The 15,523-nt window shown below is 44.7% G+C and overlaps 1 protein-coding gene and 1 long non-coding RNA gene across 3 annotated transcripts in view; one reads left to right on the top strand and one right to left on the bottom strand.

Annotated features, from left to right (window-relative positions):
* Positions 1–6,270, top strand: part of CIT (citron rho-interacting serine/threonine kinase) — a 164,745-nt gene extending 158,475 nt beyond the window's left edge. The window contains exons 48-49 of one of the 2 annotated variants that reach the window (XM_046024531.1): positions 2,509–2,812; positions 3,849–6,270. In XM_046024531.1, the coding sequence (XP_045880487.1) occupies positions 2,509–2,812; positions 3,849–3,872 (328 nt within the window). In that variant the 3' untranslated portion in view covers positions 3,873–6,270. The remainder of the gene's footprint in view (positions 1–2,508; positions 2,813–3,848) is intronic. The other variant, XM_046024532.1, reaches the window with a different exon arrangement.
* Positions 1–10,196, bottom strand: part of LOC123954000 — a 36,732-nt gene extending 26,536 nt beyond the window's left edge. Inside the window, exons 1-4 of the long non-coding RNA XR_006821017.1 lie at positions 10,050–10,196; positions 8,756–8,943; positions 7,565–7,661; positions 3,593–6,157 (exon numbers count right to left, since the gene is read on the bottom strand). This is a non-coding gene — a long non-coding RNA (uncharacterized LOC123954000). The remainder of the gene's footprint in view (positions 1–3,592; positions 6,158–7,564; positions 7,662–8,755; positions 8,944–10,049) is intronic.
* Between the last annotated feature and the right edge of the window lie 5,327 nt (positions 10,197–15,523).

The following is a 15,523-nucleotide window of genomic DNA, read 5'->3' on the forward strand; positions in this document are numbered from 1 at the left end:
CAGGATGCAGAAGGCCCGCCTGGCTGAGTGAGTCACTGCAAGGCCTCACTAACCTGGTCTGTTTAGAAGGGCAGGAAATGTAACTCTCTGCAAAAACAAAATAAAAAAAAACAAAATCCCCATAAAACTGGCATGGGAGATCATTGGTCATTAATGGATACATAGATGGAAGATTGCCCACTTAGCCTAGGATGATGGGTATTTTCTTTCATTCCATTAATTTAAGCTGACATTCCAAATGGTCTTCCTAGAGACATCCTTCTTCCCCTGGGCATTGAGTACCTTCTCACTTGCTTTATGATGGGCCCCTGTGGACACACATTATAATTTCCCTTCCATTACAAGTAGGCTTAATGTAATTCTCCTACTTGGAATTTATTTATTTTTGTCTTCCACATCTTAAAGCCACATGACTAGAGAGGAATATAAGCCTTATTTCAAGATGTTGAAATCTGAGTTACCTTAAATTTTCTACTGGACATGTAGCATGTGTGGAGGTTGGGGGGGGCGGTTTTGGCTTTCTGGATATGTTGTCTGGAATCTTCACAGTTAGAATTGCACAGAGAAACCAGAGAGTCACATGAAAATCTTCAGAATGAACTGATCACTTATCAAATTATCTCTACTCACCTTTCTGTTTCACTATTGTGCAGGAGTAGGCAAACTTTTTCTGTAAAGATACAGATAGTACGGGGCGCCTGGGTGGCTCAGTGGGCTAAAGCCTCTGCCTTCCGCTCAGGTCCTGATCTCAGGGTCCTGGGATCGAGCCCCGCATCGGACTCTCTGCTCAGCAGGGAGCCTGCTTCCCCATCCCTCTCTCTCTACCTGCCTCTCTGCCTACTTGTGATCTCTGTCTGTCAAATAAATGAATAATAATAAAAATCTTTTAAAAAAAAGTACAGATAGTAAATATTTTTGGCTTTGTGGGCCATATGGTCTCTCTTAATTATTCAGCTATTATTCTGTGAAAGCTATAGACAGTGCATAACCAGATGGGCATGTCTGTGTTCCAATAAAACTTTATTTATAAAAACGGGTCATCTGTCTGGATTTGGCCCTCAACCTTGCTCTAGTGTCTCTCCTCCCCAAGTAGGTGTCATTGCTTTTGTTGTTTCTAATTATGGGCATTGACAAAAGTGATTCTGGCAGTTAGGTCAATAACTGAAGGAAACAACAACAAGAAATTCGGCCCCTTTCAAAGAGAAGGATTTAAATATCAAGGATTAAGATAGGTTTCTGGGAAAATCAATAACACTCTCAAACAGTTTTGAAGAAATTACTTTGACTCTACTGCAGAAGTCCAACATTGATGGAAAGTATGTCATTGAGCCTATTAGCATACTGTTTTGTTGCAAAAATTAGAGCAAGATAAATCAGTATGTGATTCATACTTGCTCATTCTTAGAATCGGCATGAAATTCCAATTGTAATTTAGATTTTAAAAATAACAAGGATAAATGTACTTTCCTGATTTCTACTTTATTTTTTGCGATAAAGCCCCAATCAATCAAAATATGTTTTCCAAGTAATATTCTCTATAAAATGTACCCATTTTAAGTAGCCCTTTCCTAGCTCTGATTGTGCTGAGGTGAAAAGCATTGAGTACTTTTTCTGCTCATTAGAGTGGGAAGGAATTGACTGAGTTCTGTTCTGGATCTCACTTCTTCAGAGAGAATGGTTAGGGCTGTATCGGCTGAAATCTTTGTTTGAAATACCCAGGCTGGAGCTGAGTGGAGGTTGGATGGGCCATACAGAGAGGCGCAGTGTTTTCAGTTGTTTGGTTATTACTATCAACCTTTGGGGCTAGGGACATGTTTTGCGCCAACTGTACTATTTTTATTTGTTCTGCTTGGTTTTCTAATTCTGTCAGGTCTGATCCCTACACCTTTCACATCAGCACTGGGTGCCAAGGAGGCTTGAAAAGCCACCTGGAAGGAGAGGTGACCGAGCACTAGGCCGAGGAGGGGGACAGATAGGGCTGCTGACAGTGATGAGCGCAGGCTTTCTCAAAATTGCTCCCTTGTATCAAGGGTCTCGTAGTAGCCTCAACCCCTAAGAGAAGACTTCCTTCTGTGCCCTCTAGGCTCTGCAAAATACTAGGTCAGTAGGATTACAGGGTGGAGATTAGGACGTCAAACTGACCGACGTCAGCTTCTTAGCGCAGGCCAACCCCCAGTCTTTCTCCCCATTCTTATCTGCATGGTGAGGGTCATGCTTGTTCCTAGTTTGTGGAGCCATTACGAAATGATTTAATGAGTCAGAACACATTAAGAGCTTAGCACACAGTAGGTACTCAGTAAAAACCTGCACTGAGACCAGGAAGTTGGTTTTCTTTTGTTGTCATCTTTCTCTCCCTGTCCTCACCACCAGAAGAAAACAAAGCCCAAAGAACTCCAGGTGGGATCTTTTCTCCTAAGGATTGGGGCACGGGGGTTGCCCAGAGGAGGAAGACGCTTCTTTGGTGTTATGACTTCTCAGCTCCACACCTCCCTTCCCTGTTGCCCGCAGCCCCAACAAGCGAGGCCCACCAACGTACAACGAGCACATCACCAAGCGTGTGGCCTCTAGCCCGGCACCCCCCCCGGAAGGCCCCAGCCACGCCCGAGAGCCAAGCACACCCCACCGCTACCGAGAGGGGCGGACAGAGCTGCGCAGGGACAAGTCTCCCGGCCGCCCCCTGGAGCGGGAGAAGTCGCCAGGCCGGATGCTCAGCACGCGGAGGGAACGCTCCCCTGGGAGGCTGTTTGAAGACAGCAGCCGGGGCCGGCTGCCTGTGGGAGCTGTGAGGACCCCACTGTCCCAGGTCAATAAGGTGAGGCACCATCCTGAGGCCAGGGGAATGACCTGGGGAGCTGAGGGCCCTTTAGGACCACTGTTGGGAAAAAAGGGGAGGGGGGAGGGACACTCATAATTCAGATTTTTCAGGACATACAGCAAATTCAGGAAGTAAACCTATTTCAGAAGAGGCTTTTCTAAGCAAATGGATGATGTTACATGTGTACCTCAAAATGGAACAGCTACCCGAGGGTAGATCATTCCCCTCCCCAGAGGCAACCAGTGTTAGCAGTTTCTAGAGATATTCTATGCATATAAGCAAATATGTATATATATCTTCCCTTCTGAAACACAAATGGTAGTGTACCACACAAAGTTTGTCCCTTATTTTTTTCAGGCACATATACAGATACACACGTACATCAAGAATTAGTTTGGAGGGCTACACAGAAGTTGGGAACAGTGGTTGCCTTCTAGAACTTTGAGCCTTTTGAAATCTTTAAACCATATGCATGTATTATCTATGTAACTTTTTAAGTTAGTGAATGAAGAGATGGCCGGAGGTGTTGAAGACAAGGGAGAGGGGTTCCCCATGAGCAGGGGGAGGGTCTGAGTGCTTGGGGCCTCCTTGGCAGGCCAGCCAGTTCCAGGGGCCCCCTCTGGACAGCACAGCCACCTTTCTGTCCCTGGGGGGTAGAGCGCGTGTAGTTTTCTAGATCACATTCTCCTAATGCCACCTGCAGGTCACAGTTGGAACCCCTGCCAAACAAGAGGAGGAAAAGCCCGTCAATGTTTCTTCTTAGCCCCTCTGACTTACCGATAAAACGGGGTCCAGCGTATGTGCATTTAACAAAGATCCATCCAAAGCTTTGGAGAATTTTCTGTGAATTTCATTCCCTGATGAACCCCAAGCTCCGCAGCATGGCTCTGCTCGCGGTGCCGGCCTGGGCGGCACTCAGTGTCACCAGCTGCAGGGAGACGAAGCACGGCACGAGTCCTGCCGGGACCATGCAGGGCAAGCCCAGGGACTCTTGGGTTCCCTCAGCTAAAACTCCTCCTCCTTTTGCTCCTAGGTCTGGGACCAGTCTTCAGTGTAAATCTCAGCCAGGAAAACCAACTCCTCATCTTAACCTGCAGGAAAACACCACTCTAAGGAACTCCGCTGAAGGGGCCCCCAAGCACCCATCTGCTCAGCCACCCCAAGGCACAGCTGGGCCCAGACCCGCCTCCGTGCGGACAGCCTGCATCCAGGGGGTGCAGGGGCCGAGCTCTTCGGAGCTGCCAGCGCCTTCCTGCAGTCATCCTCTGTGCACTTTGTTACTCTTTCAGAGCATTCATCAACTTTTATACCTAGCTCTAGCCTGTACCGGTTCATCAGAGGAAACCAACCTGCGCTAACTACGACGTGGTTAGAATCCTATTTAATAGCTACTTTAAGATCCTAGGGTTGGTTGGATTTCCTTTTTTTTTTTTTTTTTTTAAAAAGACAACAGAATTCTTAATAGATTTGAATAGCAATGTATTTCCTGTTGTAGTCATTTTTAGCTAGATCACACCATCAGGTCTTTGCTCCGGAAACGTATCGTGGAAGAGTCCCCGCCAGTTGGCTAACCTCCTGCGCTCATGTAGGTTCATTCTTGTCCCAGTCCATCCGTGCAGATGGGCCCTGTTTGACCCAGGGTGACATCTTAGCCAAATGTTTACTGTTCTCATTGCCTTTTACGGCCTTGACGACTTCCCCTCCCACCAGCTGAGAATGTACGGAGGTCATCGGACCTCAGCTCGGAGGCAGTGACTTGGGGCCAAGGGACCTCGAGGAGCTCTCCCTCCCTGCCCTCAGCGTCATCTCCCCAGACTGCTGTCCCTGCTTTCCACGTAGCTCTGGCCAGGAAAGCATGCAATAGACTTGCTCGGAGCCCAGTATTAACGAGTCTCTGGGTCCGGGAGGGGACCGGGGGTGCCCACCTCCTGTCCACGACAGTGCGTTGTTCCCCACCCTGGGATGGGAAGAGACCCGTCCGGGAGTTCTGCATGGCGGTTCACTGCATGTGCTGCCCCCCGACCTGGCTGCCCCCCTTGGGTTGCTCTGCCGATGTACTAGTACATACCATAGCTCCCGCTGAATCGAGACCCTCTGACCACTTGCCAACTCACTGGCCACAACAAGCTGCAGTCCGTAGCACTGAACAAACAAAAAACCAAACGCTCAAGCCTTACGACCAGAGAAGGATTTCAGCAAACCACCACCTCACACCCTCACGCTTCCCTGACTCCCTCGTGGGTGATTCTGTGTTCACACAACATCCAGCACGGTTCTACCCCACAAAACTGTGACTTCCCAAGTGAGCCTTTCCCTAGGGCTAGCCGAGGACCAGGAAGTTCCAGAGCACCGCGGCCCCTCCTCTGCCTCTGCCGGGGTCAGGAGGTCCTCCCTTAGGTGCCGCGCAGCTCACACAGTTTCTCGCCGCCCGCTACCAGAAGGCAAGATTCCTGGCAACAGGTCAAGAAGCAACCCAGAGGCTCTGCAGTTGGCAAGCTAACTAGCGGCCTTACTTCTGCCTTTAATCTCCCACAAGGCACCTCTTGCTTCAGATTCTGCGTGACTCTTAGGCATGCCTCGAACAACCAAGGCACATCCTAGGTAGGCTGAAAGGTAGACCTGTTTCCACCACCGCAGGTGAACGTGACCACATTGCAACCCCACGTTGTCCACAGTTCAGATCACTTTCCAGATTGCAACCTGGCCCAAATCCCAGCTCCTTCCTGCTTGTCTCTTAACCTAAGTGCTTTCTTGTTTGGAACGCCTGTGTCCCTCCTTCCATGTTGTTACGCCCTTGGCAGGTGTCATGCTATTGTTTTATGTGTTGCTTGGCGTCTTTGGGGTCATGCTGCATCCCCTCCCCTCCCCAGGGCAGATCAGACTGAATGTTTGCTGAAGTTTTTGTCTCTTGGTCCACAAGTATTTGGAAAGGTCACTGAAAACTGGTCTTTCAGTCTTGGCATTTCATTTAGGATCTCCATGAGAAATGGGCTTCTTGAGCCTGGAAAGTGTATATCGTGTGTCTCATCTGTGAAATGCTTCCTGCTATAGAACTAGCTCAAAAGACTGTACATATTTACAAGAAACTTTATATTCGTAAAAAAAAAAAAAAAGGAAATTGAATTGGTTTCTACTTTTTTATTGTAAAAGGTGCATTTTTCAACACTTACCTTTGGTTTCAACGGTGGTGGTTGTGGACAGCCATCTTCACTGGAGGGTGGGGAGCTCCGTGGGACCACCAAGATGCCAGCAGGAAATACCGGACGACGAAATTGCAGTCAAAAGCTTATTAGCCTAAGTAAGATTCTAGGTCTCCAAAAGTACAGGCTTTTTCTTCATTACCTTTTTTATTCAGGATGAGGAAAAGAACACAAAGGAACAGTTCAAGATCCACCTGGAGAGGAATGAACTTTGTTGTTGAACAATAGTGAAATAAAGCAATGATCTAAAATGTTTGCTTTCGTGCAACGACCTCTTCTTAAGAGACCACAAAAATCCCAAGGCTTGGGCCTGTGTCACCACAGGCTTGTTATCAGGGCATGGGACCTTGCTTCCTTTTCTCGTGGGGTCGGAGGTGCTTTTCTTCTGGGGTCAGGGAAGGACACAGAGGTCCAAGCACACTTGCTTTCCTGGCATCAAGCGGACTGGCAGCATTCTCTTCCAAGAGTGAGACCTCGTTGAAGTTTAGTCATTATTTCCAGTGAACCGTGAACTTGGCAGGTAGGTCACTTTATAGGACTACGGAACTAGAGAGCTCCTAATGCAAACAGACCATTCTGAAAGGCTTGAGATTGGATTACCTATAATCCAGGTCTACAATATTAGCAGCTAACCAAGAAAACAGGTCACCTTAAAATCTCTCTCATCTCTTATAAGGCCCTGGGGATTTTAATGATGTAGAATTCCTTGGAGGAGTTCAGATCAAGGTAATTTAAAATATAAATACTTGGGGGGGGGGCGCCTGGGTGGCTCAGTGGGTTAAGCCTCTGCCTTCGGCTCAGGTCATGATCTCAGGGTCCTGGGATCGAGTCCCACATCGGGCTCTCTGCTCAGCAGGGAGCCTGCTTCCCTCTCTCTCTCTCTGCCTGCCTCTCTATCTACTTGTGATCTCTCTCTGTCAAATAAATAAATAAAATTAAAAAAAATATATATATAAATACTTGTATTTTTAACTAGATGGATTTTTTAAGTCTGTGAGGTAGATTTTTTCCGTGATTTTTTTAGTTTGTTAGTATAAACTCCGCTTGATCCGGACAAACATTAGTTTTGGCAAATGGTGATTTCTTTTATGGTTCCTGTTGCTTTTACTCTCTTGATTTTTATTTTTCAACGAAGTAATCTGACCACAGTCACAATCTTACTTGCAGGGTTGTATCTGACATGGCTTGTTACAGGAACCATAGTTGCAATTCTGTTCTGCTTTACTGCTGGAGATAAAAATCTGCCAAAGGTCATAACTATAAGAAGAGAAACAATTGAGGGGCACCTGGGTGGCTCAGTCGTTAAGCCTCTGCCTTCAGCTCAGGTCATGGTCCCATGCTTCTTCTCCCTCTCCTACACCCCTTGCTTGTATTCCCTCTCTTGTATCTCTCTCTTTCTCTCTCTCTCTCTCTGTGTGTGTGTTAAATAAATAAATAAAATATTTTAAAAAGATAAAAAGGGAAATAATTCAGCAGATGAAACAAGTAAAAATGTTGGAACCTTTCTTTCCTTACAATACTAGGGAAAGTCTATTAAATATCAACCAACCTTTTCAGTTAATGAGAATTCTTGACAGCCATGGAATACTTCAAAATCATAAACAGTTTGGTTCCAAAAGGAATGTTCCCGAAAGCTTCTCTGGACCCTAAGGAATGACCCCAAAGAAACAACAGACAGTTACTCAGCCCACCATAAAATGAGGCCCAACCTTCTATAGAGCCACCACTCCTTTTTTTCTCTCCCCAAGATTTTGTTTTGAGAGAGAGAATGCACAAGGGAGGGGCAGGGGGAGAGGGAGTAGCAGGCACCCCACCGAGCAGGGATCCCCACACAGAGCTCTATCCCAGGATCTTGAGATCAGGACCTGAGCTGAAGGCAGATGCTCACCACTGAGCCACCCAGGCGCCCCATCTCTCCCGTTTCTTAAACAGAATCAGACATCATGTGTTGTGTGCTTACAAGTTAATTTTCATGAGACTAAAGATGCTGACTGCATAGCAAGTCTCAGACCATGAAACTTTAGGATTTGGAGACTTAGGCCCAAAAGAGATAATTTGCTTGACGGGACTGAAGTTCTTCTTCGGAACTGCGCATCTCGAATCTGATTTACTCTAGCAACCGTCCATGCAGTTTTAAGTCTAAAGCATTAAGACTGCGCCTACAGGGGTGGGAAGAGCTAAGCTTCGGCTCCTAGGAACAGCTGAATCAGCCTATTCTGGTGGTTCTAAATCACTGCACTTTGCTCCCCTCCTCTCAGGATATCTGACAATGTCTGCAGACATTTCTGATCACGACTGGCATCTAGCGGGTCCGACGGTATATGGGGCAGCCCCCATCCCCCACTAGGCTCCTATCGCGTCCAAGTGTCAATAGTGCCAACATTGAGAAACCTTGGCCTGTCCTGGTCAGATTTCTCTCTGGGCAGTTTAAACAATGCTTATGATGTCTACAGCACAGAGACTGTGGCACCAGGCACACAACGTTTATAGGAGTGTTTTATCACTTGTCTAATCAAATATTGCTTTATTTTCCAAAGCTTGGGAGGGTGAGGTAGTGGAAATACAGTGCAGTGTTGATCACTTGGCTTTCCCTTGAGTCTGTCAATGATTAATGGAAGTCTGTTTACCCGGAAGGGCTTGTTGGAGGTAGAGGAAAGAATTTTGAAAATGATTTTACTATTATATGCAGCTCAGGCCGTCTTTCAGAGAACCATAAAAAAGAAAAAGAAGGTTGACTCACGGTACACACAATTTCCCAGATGAGATGGGTGAATTCACTCCAGGGGCATAGAAAAGGTTGCATGAGGGCTGGCATCCTCATCCAGGCAAAGGCCCGTATGCTCCACAGACTGGGAGCTCTGGCTGCTCCAGCTTTTAGGACCTTATCTGAGGGTCTGACTCACCACACTGCTGGCTCTCAGGAAGGCCCTGCAGATGTTATTACAACAGGAAGGATGACTCAGGCTTTAGAAGAGATGCACATGTGCTCGTAACTTCCTTATTTTCTCCCGAAGACAACTGTCATTGGTGTTCTGGATTAGAAGGCTCTGGCTTGTTCCTCCTTCCTTGTTTCTCTCTCCAAGAGAGGTGCTAAGGAGGGATTCTTTAGAAGCTGGATAGAGGGGCACCTGGGTGGCTCCATGGTCATGGTCCCGGGGTCCTGGTATCGAGCCCCACGTCTGGCCCTCTGCTCGGCGGGGAGCCTGCCTTCCTTCCTCTCTCTACCTGCCTCTCTGCCTGCTTGTGATCTCTGTCAAATAAATAAATAAAATCTTTAAAAAAAAAAAAAGGTGGATGGAGATGTGAGTGGTCTACAGAGTTGGATCCTCATTAATTCATTCAAACTGTTCGTAAACACTGGTGGAGAACCGGGTACTGGGAGAACTGAATGCATGTTCTGAAATTAAACTGTGTGCATCTAGAAATAATGGGAGTCGAACCAAATGACATTTTCCTCTTCCCTAAGTGGTTGTCTCTGGCCTCAACCATGGATGAGATCGCTGTGATGTTTTGGAGTTTTTAATCTTGGCTTTTGGAGTTTGTAAGTTTCCTATTTGAGCGAATTGAGGGGCTGGCATTTTTCCCTTTCTGGACTCCTGACTTCCTGTTTGTGGCTGTATCCCAGCCATGTTGTAAAGGCTTTGGAGCTCCCAACACTAAAGGAGCCCGAAGATCATCTAGTGCTAGTCCAGCCCCTCTCATTTCTCAGGGGAGGAAATCAAGCAAAGAAAGGCTGTGTGACCTGCCCAAGGTCACCTGAACTAGATCAACATCCCTAATCTCATTCCAGCATTGACAAGCTGGGGAGGGGTGGAGCAGGGGAATGGCAGACTCCAGTGAGAAGTTAGGCTTTGGGCTTTGATCTTTGATCTGGTTTCAGAGCACTGTTGACCTCCCTCCTGTTTATACCGGTGAGTGAAGCCAGAGGAAGGAAGGAGCTTTGCCTGGGTCCTTTGATCTTTGATTTCAGTATTTTGACATATGGTCCTATTGACCCAATACCATTTTACATGTTAGGGATGTGAAGGCCTTACCTTTGGCTCTATAAATCCGTCTGTATATACATTTCCGGAGAGAAGAATACACCTTCATTCAAAAGCAGTTTGGGTTCCAGGACAAACAGAAATGAAAAGAATCTGTGATCACCAAATCAGCCCTATAGGAAATATTGAAAGGGGTCCTCGAAGCAAAGTGAGAGCCTAAAAGTAACAGACCAGAAAGGAACAGAGACAATATATAGTAACAGTGACCTTATAGGCAATACAGTGGAATTAAATTCATCTCTTTCAATAGTTACCCTGAATGTAAATGGGCTAAATGCCCTAATCAAAACACAGGGTATCAGATTGGATAAAAAAACAAGACCCATCAATACGTTGTCTGCAAGAGACTCATTTTAGACCCAAAGACCCCTCCAGATTTAAAGTGAGGGGGTGGAAAACCATTTACCATGCTAATGAACCTCAAAAGAATGCTGGGGCAGTAATCCTCATATCAGACAAATTAGATTTTAAGTCAAAGACTATAATAAGAGATGAGGAAGGACACTATTTCATACCATACAGATATGGATTGTATCAGATTGACTGACTGGTACAGATTGGATAAACAAAGTTTATCCAACAAGAAGATCTAACAGTTGAAAATATCTATGCTCCTAACATTTGAGCAGCCAATTATAAAAACCAATTAATAACGAAATCAAAGAAACACATCAATGATAATACAATACTGGTAGGAGACTTTAATACTCTACTCACTGAAATGGACAGATCATCTAAGCAAAAGATCAAGGAAATAAGGGGTTTAAATGACACCCTGAACCAGACGGATATATTCAGAACATTCCATCCCAAAGCAACAAATACACATTCTTCTCAATTGCACATGAACATTCTCCAGAGTAGATCACATCCTGGGTCACAAATCAGGTCTCAACTGGTACCCAAAGATTGGGATCATTCCCTGCATATTTTCAGAACGCACTGCTTTGAAACTAGAACTCAACCAGAAGAGGAAAGTTGGAAAGAACTCAGATACATGGAGGCTAAAGAGCAGCCTACTAAAGTATGAATGGGTCAACCAGGAAATTAAAGAATAATTTAAAAAATTCATCAAAACAAATGAAAACACAACTGTTCATAATCTTTTGGGATGCAGCCAAGGTTGTCCTAAGAGGGGAGTCCATAACACTATAAGCCTTTCTCAAGAAACAATGTCTCAAATACACAACTTAACCCTATACCTAAAGAAGCTGGAGAAAGAACCAGCATTGAAACCCTAAACCCAGAAGGAGAAGAGAAATAATAAAGATCAGAGCAGAAATCAATGAAATAGAAACCAAAAGAACAGTTGAACAGATCAACAAAACCAGGAGCTGGTTCTTTGAAAGAATTAATAAGATTGATAAACCCCTGGCCAGACTTATCAAAAAGAAAAGAGAAAAACCCCAAATTAATAAAATCATGAACAAAAGAGAACAGATCACAACCAACATCAAAGAAATACTAATAATTATAAGAATGTATTATGAGCAACTATACGCCAGCAAATTATATAATCTGTAAGAAACGGATGCAATCCTAGAAACATATAAATGACCAAAACTGAACCAGGAAGAAACAGAAAACCTGAACAGACCTATAACCAGTAAGGAAATTGAAGCAGTAATTGAAAATCTCCCAACAAGCAGGAGCCCAGAGCCAGATGGCTTCCCAGGGGAATTCTACCAAACATTTAAAGAAGAATTAATACCTATTCTCCTGAAACTGTTCCAAAAAATAGAAATGGAAGGAAAACTTCTAAACACATTTTATGAGGCCAGCATTACCTTGATCCCAAAACCAGACAAAGACCCCATCAAGAAGGAGAATTACAGACCAATAGTCCTGATGAACATGGATGCAAAAATACTTACCCAAATGCTAGCCAATAGGATCCAACAGTACATTAAAAAGATTATTCACCACGACCAAGTGGGATTTATTCTTGAGCTGCAAGAATGGTTCTACATCCACAAATCAATGTGATACATTAATAAAAGAAAGATCAAGAACTATATAATCCTCTCAGTACATGAAGAAGAAGCATTTGACAAAGTACAGCATCCTTTCTTGATCAAAACTCTTCACAGGGTAGGGTAGAGGGTACATACCTCTATCATCAAAGCCATCTATGAAAAACCCACAGTGAGTATCATTCTCAATGGGGAAAAACCAAGAGTTGTCCCCTAAGGTCAGGAAAACAGCAGAGATGTCCACTATCACCACTGCTATTCAACATACTACTAAACTCCTAGCCTCAGCAATCAGACAACAAAAAGAAATAAAAAGCATCTGAATCAGCAAAGAAGTCATCAAACTCACTCTCTGCAGATGATAGGATACTTTATGTGGAAAAGCCAAATGACTCCACTCCAAATCTGCTACAGCTCATACAGGAATTCAGTAAAGTGTTAGGAAATCAATGCACAGAAATCAGCTGCATTCCTATACACCAACAGCAAGATAGAAGGAGAAATTAAGGAGTTGATCCCATTTACAGTTGCACCCAAAGCCATAAGATACCTAGGAATAAACTTAACCAAAGAGGCAAAGAATCTATACTCAGAAAACTATAAAGTACTCATGAAAGAAATTGAGGAAGACACAAAGAAATGGAAGAACGTTCCATGCTCATGGATTGGAAGAACAAATATTGTGAAAATGTCTATGCTACCTAAAGCAATCTATACATTTAATGCAATCCCTATCAAAATACCATCATTTTTTTTTTCAAAGAAATGGAACGAATAATCCTAAAATTTACACAGAACCAGAAAAAAACCCAAATAGCCAGAGGAATGTTGAAAAAGAAAGTCAAAGTTGGTGGCATCACAGTTCCAGACTTCAAGCTCTATTACAAAGCTGTCATCATCAAGACAGTATGGTACTGGCACAAAAACAGACACATGGATCAATGGAACAGAATAGAGAGCCCAGAAATGGACCCTCAACTTTATGGTCAACTAATCTTCAACAAAGCAGGAAAGAATGTCCAATGGAAAAAAGACAGTCTCTTCAACAAGTGGTGTTGGGAAAATTGGACAGCCACATGCAGAAGAAAGAAACCGGACCATTTCCTTACACCACACACGAATATAGACTCAAAATGGAAGAAAGACCTAAATGTGAGACAGGAATCCATCAAAATCCTTGAGAAGAACATAGGCGGCAACCTCTTTGACCTCAGCTGCAGCAACTTCTTCCCAGACACATCACCAAAGGCAAGGGAAACAAGGGCAAAAATGAACTACTGGGACTTCATCAAGATCAAAGCTTTTGGACAGCAAACAGTTAACAAAACCAAAAGACAACTGACAGAATGGGAGAAGATATTTGCAAATGACGTATCAGACAAGGGGCTAGTATCCAAAATCTATAAAGAACTTCTCAAACTCAACACCCAAAGAACAAAGAATCCAATCAAGAAATGGGCAGAAGACATGAACAGACATTTCTGCAAAGAAGACATCCAAATGACCAACAGACACATGAAAAAGTGCTCAACATCACTCGGCATCAGGGAAATACAAATCCAAACCACAGTGAAAAACCACCTCACACCAGTCATAATGGCTAAAATTAACAGGTAAGGAAATGACAGGTGTTGGCAAGGATGCAGACAGGGGAATCCTACACTGTTGGTAGGAATGCAGGCTGGTGCAGCCGCTCTGGAAGGGGCATGTGCTCCCCAATGTTTATAGCAGCAATGTCCACAATAGCCAAACTGTGTAAAGAGCCTAGATGTCCATCAACAGATGAGTGGATAAAGAAGATGGGACACACACACACTGGACTATTATGTAGCCATCAAAAAACCCCGGTATCTTGCCATTTGCAATGATACGGTCGGAACTAGAGTGTATTATGCTAAGTGAAATAAGCCAATCAGAGAAAGTTAAGTATCATATGATCTCACTGAGATGAGGAATTTGAGAAACAAGACAGAGGATCATAAGGGAAGGGAGAGAAAAATAAAACAAGACAAAACCAGGGAGGGAGACGAACCTTAAGAGACTCAATCTCAGGAAACAAACTGGAGGTTGCTGGAGGGAAGCAGGGTGTGAGGGATGGGATGGTTGGGTGATGAACATTGGGGAGGGTATGTGCTATGGTGAGTATTGTGAATTGTGTTAAGACTGATGAATCACAGACCTGTAACATACATCATATGTTAATTAAAAAAAAAAGAAAGAAAAAGAAAAAAGCAATTTGGGTTAAGCATTAACCATGTCACCAGTCCTCACCCATCATGGGAATGCTAATAGAGAAGGCACTGCCTGGGTCATAGGACACTTCACTTCTACATTTGGCTTTGCCCCCGTGATTTGCGTCTCCTTTCCCACATCTGTGAAATAATTTCCATTACCTTGGGTATGGAGTCTTTCACTTGGGCCTGTGAGCAATCTTCTAAGCCACAGGAGACTTGCTTTGTGTTACCTTTGAAAGAAAATGGAAGTCTTTTAGATGCACCGATGGCTGTAGAGACTGCAGAGACCAGGGTTCCAGGAGGTGGCCGTGCCCACATGTCCACCACAGTGGCTGGCTCCCTTGGGAGTCCTCTGTGGCCACTGGGCTGCTGAGGGCTCTTATAGGGTTTCCTGACTCCCAATTCGTTTTTACATTAGATTTCCAAGTTCATGCTGTTTCCTCCCCAGCCTGGGGCTGCTGGCTTCCTCTGAGCTCTGACATAGGCTAGCAGCCAGATTTTCTAATCCCCCCTCACAGGAAAGGTGGTGCTGTTCTGGACCAACTCATACAGGGGCCCCACCAGCAGCCACCCTCCGTCTCTATCATGGACCTAGGGGCTGTGCTCATAGCTTGCCAAACATGGCAATGGTCTGTTTTTGGTGCTTGAATAGATCCCCTTCATACTTTCGAGCTTAGGTATGTATTTTCAGTTGTATTTAAAAATACTTTGTCCAGTTTTGGAAAGAGGAGTTTTGCATGTTTCCATAGTCTAAATAATCTCTGTAGTCCTTAAAGTCTAGGGTTCCCACATTGCTTGGGTTTTCAGAGTGAGCTAGCTAATTACCGACGTAGGGATGCTTTCTACGCTACTCTCCACCTCAAATGACCGAGGTTCCCTTTTCTCATAAATTTATTACATGTTTTCTGATGCCTGGGAAGGAAAGGCTTATTAAAAGCACATCTGTAATCTTTCATCATTTTTGGGAGAACAAACAGAGCTCCTTTTAGCTGATGGGAGCAACTCTGACTCCAGAATGTCCTGGTGTCTTCCAAAGCAGGTGTCAAGATCCCAGGCTCCATGGTGCTTACTGATGTGCAAGAGGCAACAAAACCTCTGACCTGGGGATGCCCCCAACCTGCCCAAACTGGGAAGGTTTGCAGTTGCCTCTCCTTAGCTTCCCCTCCTGACTCACTGGTTCAAAGGAGCTCAGTTTTACGGGCTCCTTAGCGGCCTTCCAAATGCTACATGCAGAATGGGTGGGTCAAGGAATGTTCCT

Source organism: Meles meles, chromosome 12, assembly GCF_922984935.1.
Source record: "Meles meles chromosome 12, mMelMel3.1 paternal haplotype, whole genome shotgun sequence".
Classification (NCBI taxonomy): Eukaryota; Metazoa; Chordata; class Mammalia; order Carnivora; family Mustelidae; genus Meles; species Meles meles.